Source organism: Sinocyclocheilus anshuiensis, unplaced genomic scaffold, assembly GCF_001515605.1.
Source record: "Sinocyclocheilus anshuiensis isolate Anshui unplaced genomic scaffold, SAMN03320099.WGS_v1.1 scaffold3315, whole genome shotgun sequence".
Classification (NCBI taxonomy): domain Eukaryota; kingdom Metazoa; phylum Chordata; class Actinopteri; order Cypriniformes; family Cyprinidae; genus Sinocyclocheilus; species Sinocyclocheilus anshuiensis.
In genome coordinates, this window is record NW_015542798.1 from 75,308 (window position 1) to 89,598 (window position 14,291).

The 14,291-nt window shown below is 39.0% G+C and overlaps 1 protein-coding gene across 1 annotated transcript in view; it reads right to left on the minus strand.

Moving 5' to 3' along the window:
- Nucleotides 1-2,085: 2,085 nt before the first annotated feature.
- LOC107694623 (pleckstrin homology domain-containing family G member 1-like) overlaps nucleotides 2,086-14,291 on the minus strand; it is a 12,447-nt gene continuing 241 nt past the window's right edge. The window contains exons 2-14 of the mRNA XM_016494312.1: nucleotides 11,978-12,128; nucleotides 11,691-11,822; nucleotides 10,781-10,963; nucleotides 9,817-9,912; nucleotides 8,910-8,996; nucleotides 8,215-8,248; nucleotides 8,023-8,109; nucleotides 7,889-7,927; nucleotides 7,753-7,775; nucleotides 7,482-7,652; nucleotides 7,013-7,132; nucleotides 5,031-6,891; nucleotides 2,086-4,917 (exon numbers count right to left, since the gene is read on the minus strand). Coding sequence (XP_016349798.1) covers nucleotides 3,920-4,917; nucleotides 5,031-6,891; nucleotides 7,013-7,132; nucleotides 7,482-7,652; nucleotides 7,753-7,775; nucleotides 7,889-7,927; nucleotides 8,023-8,109; nucleotides 8,215-8,248; nucleotides 8,910-8,996; nucleotides 9,817-9,912; nucleotides 10,781-10,963; nucleotides 11,691-11,822; nucleotides 11,978-12,103 — 3,957 coding nt within the window. The 5' untranslated portion in view covers nucleotides 12,104-12,128 and the 3' untranslated portion in view covers nucleotides 2,086-3,919. The remainder of the gene's footprint in view (nucleotides 4,918-5,030; nucleotides 6,892-7,012; nucleotides 7,133-7,481; nucleotides 7,653-7,752; nucleotides 7,776-7,888; nucleotides 7,928-8,022; nucleotides 8,110-8,214; nucleotides 8,249-8,909; nucleotides 8,997-9,816; nucleotides 9,913-10,780; nucleotides 10,964-11,690; nucleotides 11,823-11,977; nucleotides 12,129-14,291) is intronic.

The window sequence follows — 14,291 nt, forward strand, 5'->3', positions numbered from 1 at the left end:
CGGGTTGATGTGCGTGTTTATGTGTCACAAGCTTCAAATCGGAATTGATTTTTTTTGCATGTGCACACTGCACAAATATAGAGTTTCTCACTGTTTGCACATAATAGCCACTCTCCTACACGGTTTCTTTATTTGTTTTTAACAGCAGAATTCATATTTATCCATTTATGGATAATAAATATAATATAAATAAAGGTGCTGCCTATACAAATAAGCAAACACTTAAGATTTTAGGACTGAATCATTATTGCAGTAATTTGTATGTTTCTGCAGTGTTATATGTTTTGTAACAATGCTATGAACCCTAACTGATGCAGTGTAGCTTTTCATTTCTCAAACAACGATGTCGGAAGATGTGCATGTCCATGTTCAAATAATGAAAATGACTAGATTCATCAGGCTCAGATTGTGAGATTGGCCACCACAGAGTCCTGAGCTTAACCCTACTGAAAGTCTTTGGGCCGTGCTGGAGTCCCAAATGTTGCTTTACTATTTTGTTAATGTAATGTAATGCACAATGACAATGTAATGCAACATCACAACGTTTATATTTTCATCAGAACTTGCATACATTTTTGGCAAAGATCTTGTAATGACAATGGGAGAGTGAAGTCACTCTGTAAAGTTTGTGTGTGTGTGTATGTATGTTTATTATTATTATTATGCCCTAAAACTGATCAGGCAGACCACACCGTAAGGCCTAGACTAGAGACTCGAAGCTTGGCTAGATGGTGCAGCTCAATTTTGGGAGACAGTGGCAAAGGCTCACCCCAATCGGCCAATAGGGGGTGCTACAAGTGAACTAATATATACATACATATACGTATATATTAGTGCTTTCAAACGATTAATCGCGATTAATCGCATCCAAAATAAAAGTTTTTGTTTACATAATATGTGTGTGGACTGTGTATGTGTATTATGTATACATAAATACACACACATGCATGTATATATTTAGAAAAATATGTAACGTTTATATATTAAACAAATGTATATATGATATCAATTATATGTATATGAATATATACATGTAAATACATGAAATACAGGTGTGTGTATTTATATATACATAACAAATATACACAATACACACATATACTATGTAAACAAAAATGTTTATTTTGGATGCGACTAATCGCAATTAATCATTTGGCAGCACTAATATACTGTATATACTGTATATATAATTTTTTTTCTCAAGAAGTATTTAATATATTACAATATGATTTTAGATTCTAGTTCTTAATAAACTTTTCTTTTGGAATCTTCATTTTCAAGGCCCTACATCATTCAGTCATATTCAAATATCTTAATAGGCTACTTCTTGAGTTACAGACATGCAAACTTTGGAAAAAGAATATTTATGGCACTCACACAGGTATATTCTATGCAATTGTTTTGATAGAGGGTAACAAGATACACGTCTAGTTTTAACATGATTTGTTCTTCAGACAAAAAAAGTATCATGTGTATGCAAAATGGCCCACATTTGGTTTTTGACCACAGAAAATGTGTACAATTTAACAATTTACTGCAGGAGCCATTTGTAGATCCCAATATCTCTGGAACCAAACCAGGGCCTTTGAAAGTTTTGTTTCTCAGGAAAGTTTTGTTAAGACCCAAAATCTAAAATGTATCTTTAATACTTTTTGAGCTACATGCATGCAAACTTTGGAGAAAAAAAAAAAAAAAACTTGAAAGATGCTTTTCCCCAATTTTCAATGGTCACCATTGGAATTTAATGCAATTAAGATTGCTAAAGTCAACATATTTTACTAATAGAGCTACCAATCTCTGTTTAAAACATAACATAATGTTGCTGCAACCCCCCTCTACTAAATAGTAGATTACTCTGTAAATATACATGTGTGACATTTAATATGTTGGCTTTCATCACTATACATGGTTTAGTCTTTCTTCAGAAAAAAATATTGACAAAATCACAAATTTGAGCCGGAGACTTCTGGTTGACACGGAATGACCCAAAGGTTCATTTGCTTGTTAAAAAATGACTGAAGAAAAAATTATATAAACAAACACTTAACTTTGTGATGGCAAAACCAAAGGCAAAAGCAGTTTTTGTTTTTAATTGAATGTTTATTTGTTGCCTACATTACATATTCGACCAGTTACAACTAGGCAGGTATAAAAAAAAAAAATGAAACAAAAAAATGGCAAAAACTTAAATTAGGATCACACAAATAGGTGAATGGCAACATTCATGAAAATGTACATCTTTACAAACAGAATGTTTAAAAGGAGGGAAAGTGCAAAAGTAACAAATCCCAATGGATAACAGTCCCCACCAGTGAAACAGAAAACAAAATGTACAACTAAATAAAAATGAAAGAAAAACTATATAAAAATACTTCATTCAAAGCTTCCATTAGATTATTTACAATGGAACTTAATAGATCATGATTTTAGGAGATTTCTTCTTTCAATGTAACATTTTGATAACAATGCGCATAAAAGCAGAGACACTGCAATATTCACAGCACATTTGAAACTTTTTTTTTTTTTTAATCATACCAGATGAACCACCATTCAAAACATAATAATTACAGTTTCTTCAAATTGAAACAGAGATCTGGAAATTGGGGGAAGTAAATAACATTTTCCCAGAAGTAAATAAATAAGAACAATAAACTGAAATGTGCTGTGAAAATCACTAATAAAAATCGCTAAATCTTTGGGATGACAGACAGTGTGTGAGCCAAACAGTGCGTAGTTTAAAGGCAGAGACAGTGTGGGGACAGCCAATGATGAATATTTTAGACACTAAACAATTGATCAGACAGCACAGTATTAAACTCCATTTTACATCCAATTACAGTACATTTGTGACACCTCAAACTCCTTAATCTCCATTTTGGTCCCTGAACACAATCAGATTAACCTAAAATTAACACACTATAAATTATATCGTCCTGTCTTTTTAACCAATTACATTTACAAGTGGTGTTCCTGAAATGATGCTAGCAAAAATTAAATCTAAAAGCAGTATAAGTAATTTTATGCCATAATTACTGACAATATGCTTATGTCTGAGGCACGGTTGATTGTAACTAGGATTTTAGCAAAACCAGATCACATTCTTAAATATACTTATTACTTTCCAGACTGATAAACCTATATCTATACCTAATGTACAGCATAGTAAAATATATATGGATTATATGTATTCTTGGCCTCGGAAAAATGTGGCATGCAGATATTACAAATTGCACACTGAATGTCACTGGCTGATGTTAGCATAGTTACCTGTAGATGCAGCCACCTACACAACCAAATTTACCAACTTCTACACAATTAAAAGGAAAATATTTAATTATTGGCTTAAGGAACTGTTGTTTACACAGAAATGATGGCAGATTATTTAATTAACATCACCATTCATGTGCACTTTATGTGGCTTATCTTAAAGCTTGGCAACATTTATATACATGTACTAGAATATTATAACCAGTAGTTTGAGAATATTGTAACAGCTTTAGAGAGAAATAAGTTTAACTAGTGCCTGCCATTCAAGCCCATGTAGCCAATGTGTTTCTTTCATTTTCTTAAAGCATGTTCTGACATGTTGGCTCTTCATATTAAGAAAAAGAGAGATAAGATAAATCATTTGAAAGATGTTGTGTGCAGTGTTCTGCTTGGATATATAACTACCGTGTTTAACTGAATTCAATTGTAGAGATGAGCAGAGTAATGCTGAATCCATAATTTACAAATCGTATGTTGTTGAGTGCATTAAGCTCTGTAAAGTACAATGAATTAGAGTTAAAATGTAGTGTCTTGTGCTTTGTGTTGTGTCTTTTAAGTTGTGTAACATGTTCCATGTGGAAGTTTACGTTTGTTGTGTCTCCTTTCTTCCTGTGTGCTAAGTATGTGACATGTTGTCCATCTTTGCTGCTTCCTATGCAAAACTGCTTGAGCTGAGACACTGGAACTTTTCCCTCAGTGACTGGACAATAGTGGGCTGATTCACACCTTGCTGGCTGCAATCCGGATCATTCCACAAGTATCCCTGCAGAGCCATCTCAGGGTTAGTGGAAACCTGCTGTCCTTTTACGAGGGTTTGCATGCTGCCTTGAGGTGGGTTGCAGTAATTTACTGCAGTTCCCGACAGACTGTGCGGCTGAGCAATTTCCTGCTTCTGCTCCTCACCCTCATCTTCAGAACGGATCTCTACATAGTCGTCATCATCATCTCCAGTGTCTTTAAAGTTGGCCAGATAATTCTCAGTAGCACTTTGCGCGTTCAGTGGCACCTTTTTGTTGAGCACCAGTATTTGCTGTGAGTCCCTCAGTGTGATATCACATGGCACTGAGAGGTCTGAAGTCCCTTGGATGGGGCAATCTGGAAGGCTGTGCTGCCGCGACATGTGTGTCCTTGATTCGTTTGGGTTCACCTCCCACACCTGATTACTTGGACCCCTGCCATTCTCTATTCTGGTCTGGTCTATCAGTGAAGATGAGGACTGGCAGCGATTATGGGGTGACACCTTGGCATTGCGTGGTCCAATTGAAGTGTAAATGTGATCAGAGTCATCTTTAATTGGTGTCACACAAGCACTCCAACGCTGATTGGGTGGAGTACTCGGAGTAGGAGGGAGGTTCTTCAAAGCAGGAGTAGAACTTGCGGGTGCCAGTCCTCTCTGTGGGGTTGAAGTGCATACTGTTGTTTCTGCTGGCCAAGACACAAAATCAGCAAGTTCTCCATTACTGTATGTGCAGCTCAACCAGTCAGACTCTTGGGTAGAGCTCTCAGATAGGGAAGGGGAGGATGTGGTGCTGGGGAAAAGCGGATGGGGGCCGGCAATACTGATAGAGGACTTCAGCATTGGCGTAGTGGATGGAGAACCTTTAAAAACCACCTGTTCATACAGATGAGAGTACTCTGCTATTCTTGCACCTAAGCAGAAGACAGAGGCATTCATAAACCAATATATCATATGTTTAATCTTTATGAATAACACATTGTAGAACAAAGAAAAAAATCACATTTGCCACACAAGTATGTCTTACCTATTGCAGTGCCACCTTGTTTCTTCTCCTCCAGTATGGCTGCCAGGTCTTTCTGTTTGCCTAGCCTTAGCTTAGCACAACTGGATTCATGGTCCATGCTTTTCATCTTCAATAACTGGTTGGTCTTTTTGATCTTCTGACTGTACTGTCTAGCCATGAGGAACACTCTGTTCTTGCCCCTCTCCCCAAGCTCAAGAAACTGGTCCCCAGCTTCCACGCTCAGCAGCATACTAGAGGAGCCAGAGTCCAAGCTACTAAACAGGGTCTGAAGATCTGAGTCCTTTGGTGAAGGGATATCCTCATCATCCATCCTGAAGCTTCCGCTGCTTAATCTTGCAAGTTTCTTGCGGATGCTCTTCACTGTACCAGGTTGAGGCTCAGGGGTAGGAGGGAGTGGAAGGGAAGGTGCTGCAGGAGAAGATGCTTCGTCTTTCTCATCCAACCTAGATTCTACAATTTCGGGAATGTTGAGGATGGGGATCTGGGGAGCTGGAGAGGGGTTAGAGGCTGGTGGGTTGGGTGACCCAGATGCAGCACAAACAGGGACCGTTTTTAAGGGTAATTTACATGGAGAATCATTTGTCTTATGTGCAGAATTGGCTTTCTTACTTGGAGATTCTTGTGCTTTGCATTGGGAATCACTAGCTCTTTGTTGCAGCCTGTTCCCTTTACTTGGGGAGTTATGTGTTTTTCGTGGAGAGTCTTGTGCTTTGCGTGGGGTATCATGTACTTTTTTGGGAGATTCCTGTGTTTTACATGCAGTGTCCGTTCCACTTACAGGAAATGCAGCTGGAAGTCTATCTGGCTTCTTTTCATTGTTCCGGATGTAGTTTTCCAAATCCGTCCAGATCTCTTCCACTTGCTCTAATGTATGATCAGCTGTGGAAAGCTGTGATGCTTCAGTGTCTGAAATTGCAGCAGCGGAAATGGGAGGCTGTTCAACCTCTGTCTTATTTGTAGGACAGGGCTGTTCCTCAGATGCAAACCCTCCTAAAATCTGGCTAGCCATGAGGTCTACTTCAGATGTCTTCAAACTCTCTGGTTTTCCCTGATCCATCACAGCTGTGAGGACTGGGGGCTCCTGGAAGACAATGGTATCATAGACATTCTCCTCATTCTCAACAATTTGCAGTTCACATGTCTCAAGTGGCTCCCTGCCTTGACCAGAAGACCTATTGCTCTCACATGAACTCTCGGTTTCAGTTGGAGTTATTATAACTTGTGGTGCAATCCTAGATTTGACCTCCGATACCTCAGAGTCTCCATGGTTAACTTGATCCTTGCGGATAAGCCCCATGGCCTGAAGCTCCTCGTAACTAATGTTGTCATAAACATTCTCAATATCATCAATTGTTAACTGCTCGGCAGAAGATGACCCTGAGATGTCATTGCTTGAAGACTCAGTCTGGTTGGTGGTCTCTTCTTCTTGTAGGGCTCGCTTGGTAGGGCTTTGTTGCTCACTTTGGTTTTCTCCAACACTGCTGGCCCTGCGAAGTATTCTGCTCCTGCTTGTGGGGAGGTCTAGCCGTGATGGTTTAGTTTGCTCAACATGCCAGCTACAGGGTCTTTCTGGATGGTCAGCAGTCTCATGGTCACTCTCGGCATCATGACTGCTCATATCATTCTCCGTTGGCAGGAACATCTGATAGATGTCTTCATCATCATCAATTTGAAAACTCTTTTGACGAGTTGGAAACATTGCCCTCCGGACTCGATGGTCTGTCCATATGTTGCGGAAGGAAGGTTCCTCTCCAGTTCCCAGCATGCGAGAGTAGCGCTCATCTCTGTCTCCTTCTGGAGGTGCGGTAACCCGTAGGATAGGGGGCGTTATAACCTTATTTTGCAGGGACTCTTTAGCAGTCTGAATGGAAAAAATGAATAACCACTTTTACCATACATAAGATTAGGGCTGCAGGAACTACAAAATAATTATTGGTGTCAACTGTGTCCTAGCCACTTTATGTATCACACTATGTCCTTACCTGGAGGTCTGCATGAGTAAGGTTGTGGTTTCTCCACTGGTCAATGCTGTCCACCGACACTTGCTGGTTCAGTCTTTTCCGGCTGCCCTTCCCTGGTACTCTCAGCTTGCCCCCAGAACTCTGATCATGCAAAAGTTGACTCTTTGAATATTATTCATAATCAATGAAAATGAGATATAAACCAGAACCTTACATTTGAAAATGAGAGAGGTGCATTTTCTTACAAAAATTGCAAGCACAAAACTAAGCTGTTGTGAGGGCATTGCTATACAGATTTTTGGGTGTTTTTTAGATACATCTTTGGTATGCCTATGTTCCCTTGTTCTTTTAGTTTTGGTCTTCAGTATGTTAGCATCTCTGATCTTAAACCCTTTACTAACTACCATGTCCTTGTTAGCTACTTTAACAGGCACTTTAAGTAATTATTAATAGGATTAAAATAAAACATCAAATGTCAATTCAGACTCACCAAACCAGTATCGTCCTCATCATCAGCATCCTGTGGATGTGGCTCGTCGTCAACATCACTGTGGTCACCAGGGTCCAGAGATTCCTGTGATTCGCTGACAAGGCTACGGGATCGGCCAATAGTACCCAAATGGGCAACAGGTGACAGCAGAGTGACTCCCAAACTAGAACGCTGTGAGGAGCAAATATATTTTTTATTTACTTTTTAAAGATTTTTTCATCAGATTTGTATAATGGATTAATTCTTGCATGCTATGGGTGGTGTTCTTTACCTTCGGAATATCTGGACTGGATACTACAGCAACAATAAGGAAGAGAGAAATAAAAAATGCCACAATGTTTAAAAGATGAATATTATTTTAGCATATTTTTTTCTCAATTATCATTTTTCATATGAATGCTACTTACTTATATGTTTGGAGTTTTTCAATAACTTAGATAAGGGCTCTGATGAAACAGCAAGACAGAGGGAGAGACAAAAAGAATGAGTAAACATGATCAGTGAAAATGTGTTTGTTTGTTGTATTTGCTATGGGTCTCACCTGTCTTCCTGCGTACTCTCCGGGGCGAAGGACCCTCTTTAGTGTTCACTCTCTTGTCATCAGAGTTGTAGTTAAAACTTGGGTGGTCTGAAAAATTAAGAATAGTGTCTGAAATAGAGTCTTCGTAAACACACAGAAAGTGCTAAATATATTGCTGTGTAGCTTTCAGTTTGAAGTTAAGATAATGCTTACTTGCAGTGTCCATCTCCAGAATGGCCTGCTTAGCCTGCAGAGACAGAAATGTAACTTTTAGTACTTATTTGCGTTTACTATAATAGTATTTCATGAACTAACATTAATTTATACAAATTTTTAATAAAAAGAATATTGTATTTTTATCCAGTATTATTTTTTTATATTAAATTAGACATGATTCATTTCATGAATTAAACTATTCATATAAAATGGGGTTAGTTATTGTATTGCAGTAATAATAAAAAAAAATGTCAATGCAAAAAAAAAAAAAAAGCCTTCATTTTTTTAATGCTAATTCTTTTTTAAATTGAGGCAAAATATGATTCTGACAAATTTACATATGATTTACCTTACTAAAGGTAAATTAAATGCACATAGAAGAAAAAACTTAAAGAGCTTGAAATTAATCAAACCATTTAAATGAGCCTAGAAATGAGCAAACACAAAATTGTATCTTTTTCTGTGAAAAATGTAATTTTGACTAAAGGGCCTCTGGGTGGCACTATGTCTTCTCTTCTGTAAATACAGAAATTTTTGCTCCACCTTTGAAGTTCTTTTATTCTCTCTTGAGTGAACTACTTTATCATGACACAGTTGAGTGTGAATCGCCAGATTCAGCCACAGTTGCCTAATAACAGAGTACATTGTACAGAAGCAGAGCAAGGACAATGTGCGTATGTGCACGTTCTAACCTTGGCTGGTATTTTGGCAGGATGGTTTTCAAGGATCAGCCGTTTTAAATGCAGGACCCACATTTTCTTGTCCTGTTGAGACTTCGCCTAAAAGTGGATTAGAGACATATCAGCACAATCTGCAAGTTTAAGATCATTTACCGACACACCTTTGAAACTACCATGACCGAGTCATCCCACTATCAAAGAACATCAACACCAGTCGTCAAAATCAAAACAAACACTTTTGTCAACTGGGTGAACGTTAGCAAAATCAGTAACTAACACATACAGAAGTGGTTGACTGGAACCGCTACTCAGCAGTGACACACTTATACATGGTTCATTTCAGAGACAGCAAAACCCAACATCCTGCTCTGAGGATTCATTATTCAGGCTAAATCTCTATATTTTTTTATTACTGTAATGCTGTGAAAAAATATCAATAGAGGGACAGATTGATGGTTGGATAGATGGATGGATGTACTAACCCCTAAGAGGTTATGAAGTCATGGAGTACATATGAACAGGCAGGCATGTATTAGCAGCTGAGATAACGGTGAGCCATTCAATAATAAGGAGGCAAGGTGATTTACAAGCATTCAGTCAGTTCAGGCCTCTGTAGCACATACTGCATCATATTTATGACTACTCGGCTGAGGTCCAACATAAAGGTCAGATGTACCAGCACTGGCTTTAGGCAAGACTCGTACTATCACTCGCACACACACTTTTGTGTGCGTATATTCATACATGCTGCAGCCTGTAGGTAACGGGGTGTGGTTTTACTAGGGTAAAGTTCAAGGCGATTGACTGTCCGTCAGAAGCCTGGCCTCAGGCTGGACATTCCACTGTGTGTTTAACACAACCTGTTGATCTTTGGTTACATGCTGTTTGTGTGCGTGTGTGAGAAAGCTTGAAATATTACCTGCACAGTGTGTTGAAGTTTGGGGTTCTTGTAGTGAAACACGGTGAAGCTTAGGGGCTCTTTAGGAATGACTTCTACCAACATTAAATTACAGCACTGGAAAAGTGTAGAGAAACAGATTATAGATTAAAGAGATCACTGTTATTTATAGTTCCAAACATTTTATTGAGCAATAACACTTTATGCACATTTCATTTACACACTGTCAGAAATATGTGTAAAATAGTATGCTTATGGCTACAAGAACTTGTCACCGAGGCAGTACACCTTTGTGACTTGCTTTACCCCTAAAGCTTGCATACTAGTACCTTTGAGTAGTAATAGTATGTATCCTTAAGATAGTAATGTGTGCCCTTATGGTACTATTATGAAGACTTCCGGGGTAAATAAGGTACAGAGATCTCCCTTTGAGGGTCCAGTTTTTCCAAAAGGTTTTTTTTTTTTTTTCTTAAAGTGCACACTGCTGCAAATGCTTAACAAAAACAAAAACTGGTAAAATAGGTTGTTTTCACAATTGGATGAACTGCTTGATCAGAATCAGAAATTCCACCTCGCCCGCTGGTCTATTTTCACACGGTACTATTAGGGTTCAAACCACGGTATATTTGCATCTTTATTGTGAGTACTATCCAAAGCTGTTTACTACAGTAGCTGCATAATGACTCATTTGTGCCTTTGGATTTTCCACCAAACTTTACACGCATAGACCGTCGCTTGTATTTGCCATGGCTACATAGCAAGAGATGTGAAGAATGCAAGCTGCTCCCCGAATGGCATATTCCGGAAACAAGTGTCAATGAGAAATGCATTATGACCAGCTGGTGAAGACAAGGGTGACTTGGTAGACCACTTTGGAAAAGTCTAACTACCAGCAAAAATGAAAGCTACCATGTCCGAAACACCAGCTTGACCACCTTGACCTGATTGTCCAGAATGGGAAACTAGTAGGTATACGGACTCTCACCAGGATATGGGCTTTGTAGGTATAAGTCTCCTCGCGTTTCTTGGTGATCAGCAGAAGTTTGTCGAACAGGAAGAGTGTTCTTTCATTTTTCGCTCTCTGGATACGGAATGTTCCCTCAAGAACCAGCTCGCCGTAGCCAATCAGATCAGGCCCCTTCCAGTTAGTCAGCAAACTCTGAATCTCCTGAAAGAGAGAAGGTGAGAGCAGAAGAGGAGGAGCGTCACTCTTCACGTACATCAGGTAACTTAGCCGAAGGGCAAGTTGGGAATGACGTTTATGTCTGATGAGTCTCAAACATAATGTTCTACTATCTGTTACCACACACCCGTCCATAAAAAAGCATGCACCCTGTAGCCAAAATCAAATTAAAGTAGTTGGTAGTGGATTTTACTTGGTCCAGGATGGTCATTTCCTTTCAAGGACCAATTCTCAATGTTTGATCGACTGAACTACTGGCTGGTGGCCTTGTGTGGTGCTGTCATAGTAGACCAGGGGTGTCCAGTCATGCTCCAGGAAGGCCCTTTTCCTGCAGTATTTAGTTCCAACTTGCTCCAACACATTTATCTGGAAGTTTAGTAATCCTGAAGATCTTGATTAGCTGGTTTAGGTGTTTAACTCTACAGGAACATTGTCCTTCAGGAGGAGAATTGGACACCACTGTTGAAGACCATCTACAGTGGCAGCAAAAAACAGCTACTATTTTCTAAACAACTGTATGACTCCCCTTTTTCTAAGCCTAAATAGATGGTAGAAGCTATTGGCAAATCTATGATTTACCTAGGCTTACAGTTCTTTAGAGAAAGTAGCCCAGGTCAGTTTACCTTCATGTATTCTTGTGATGTTACTGATATACTACTCTATATGGTGCATAGTGTGTATATGAGTGTGTGTGTGTGTAGGGTACACAAACCTGCAGTCTAACTGCATGCTCGTGTTTTCTCTTCATGTCATTGATGTGCCAGGCAACCCTCTGCATGGTGTCGATGGCCTCCTGGATTACATCATGCATCTCTGAATCCTTCTCCAGATGAGTGGCGATCTCCTGCAAAACACCAGTACATCTGTGATCTCAGATCAGTGCCACAATCATCTGTGTGTGTGTGTGCGTGTGTGTGTGGGCAGTCTTTGTGTACAAGTGTACTATGTCTAGGGTCTGTGTGTGTTTAGGAAGGTCATTCTGGGTGTTTGTGTACTTACATGCAGTAGTAGATGATACTTTAGGATCCTCTGGACAGGTTTAAGCAGGTAGGAGCCGAGAGGAAGGGAGTGTTTAAGACTTTCCTGACGCTCTCGTAGAAACTTTGCCACTGTTTTGTTCCGCATGCACTCTGTTAAGACAGCAACGGACCTGCAGATGCATACAAACACATGTTATCAATAAAAATGTTTATTTTATATCCACTCAGACTTTGGCAGATATGCACAATATAAACATGTCAGTGACATATTATTGATTTGGCGTCTCTCTTTGAATAATTTGTTCAGGCTAGAACCAAATTTATATATACAATGGCCAAAAAAGTACTTAAGTGCACTTATAAATATCTCAATGTCATTACATTAGATACAAAATATCAAAATGTCATCTGCATGTTCTCAGAACTAACTTCACTTTTGTTCATTGTTGCTAAGCAGCTTTTAATCAGCTGGTGTTTTGGTGATTTTTAGTGGATGTATGAAGTCGGTTCATGAAGTGTTGTTAAAAATAGTTTTTTTTGTTTCCATCTTAGATCTGTATCTAAAGCCCGCCTCACACTGTGCGATTTTGGCCACGATTTGGTCGTCTGAGACAAATTTTGAAAATCCTAAAAGATTCCTATAATCCTAGGCTAAAATCTGTAGTCTTTGAAGTCTGTCCTCTCTTTTAAAGACTTGGAGAAAGTTTCGCATGCCTTTGTTTCATCGCATTTGGATTATTGTAATGCATTATATTTGGGTGTAAGTCCGGCCACTCTCTCTCTCTCTCGCCTACACATATTCTGGATGACCATATTCTACATCCCTAATTGCATCCCAATTTAATCCCTAATACATAATATAACAACTACCTTACTAACTATTAATAAGCAGCAAATTAGGAGTTTATTGAGGCAAAAGTCATAGTTAATGGTTTGTTGATGGCAAGAATTGGACCTTAAAATAAAGTGTGACCAATTGGTCATCTAAAAATGGAAATTTACTCACTTTAAAACTTGCATGTTCTTTTGTGTTCCATGGAAGAAAAATAACTTTATACAAGTTTGGAACAACATGTGGGTGAGTAATTGATGACAGAATGTTCATTTTTGGGTGATCAAGTGTCCAAACATTTTTTGGGCTAATGTACAGTACATTACTGCATAGATAAACAAACACACACACAGACATGCACACACACACAACAAAAATGTATATGCATGGTTGAGAGAGTAAGGTCGGGCCCTTCTGTTAAAACACAGATTTTACAGTTTATTGGATCTGCTGCCACGCCTCACAAAGCACTGGGACAGATAGACGTGTGTGTGCGCGCATTCCAGCGTCCTGCGCACAGACTTCACATTGTCCCGATGGGAAATATGACCCGAGTATCACTGAGATACAGCTATTGCTTTCAGGAGTGTTACTGTATGTGTGTGTGAGCGTGCCATATGACCTTGGATGGGGTCAACAGCTGTGTGAGGGTGTGGAGAGAGAGGGTCTCCGTGGCCCAGACAAGAATCCATTCATACTCACACCATTCAGCATCTGATGAAACTACTACTGAGTCATGTCACTTTTCACTTCTCCTAGCGTGAGAAGTAGGACTCGTGACAGCACGTGCTGCACCAGTGTGTGTTTGATAATAAAGAAAAGAAACCATGGGTGTGGGTGGCATTTTGCAAGGGAAAGGTGTTGTATGTCAAAGCTTTGTCAGATTTCAGGCTTATGAATAGATTTAAATCCCTGCACGTATACATGCACCCAAAGGCAAATATATTTGACACATATTCACAATAATCTGCGATAACCTTTATTCAAGACCTCAACACTATTCAGTCACTAAAACACTGACTTAATATTTCTTTTCATCTCTGATTCTCACCTGTACACACGCTCAAAACAAATGTTTGTGAAGTTGACCCAATGTAGCTTGCTAACCAAGCAAAGCTAAGCTATTTCAAAGAAACTGAACAGCATCAGCGTGTTTATATTAGTATGGAATAAAACACTAATGTTAGTGTTTAGCTAGTTTTGCAGTCCCGAGGTTTTGACTAGTCTGGTCCACTTGGACCACAGCAGTGTCAGTCTACTAAAGAAATGAAAAAAGTGCAATATGTAGATTTCGTAATCATAAATTGTATGTGGTTAAAAATGATATTTTTCACAGAAGTAAGTTGAATATACAGTTCTGCTGATGGATGTCTAGTGTACTTGATATTAAATCTCTATGGGGGGGTTGGGGCTATAGGAATAGAATTCCAGACTCCAATGGTGTTATACACACACACAACATATGATATGAGCACACACTCTCACAAGTCTCACATTCCAC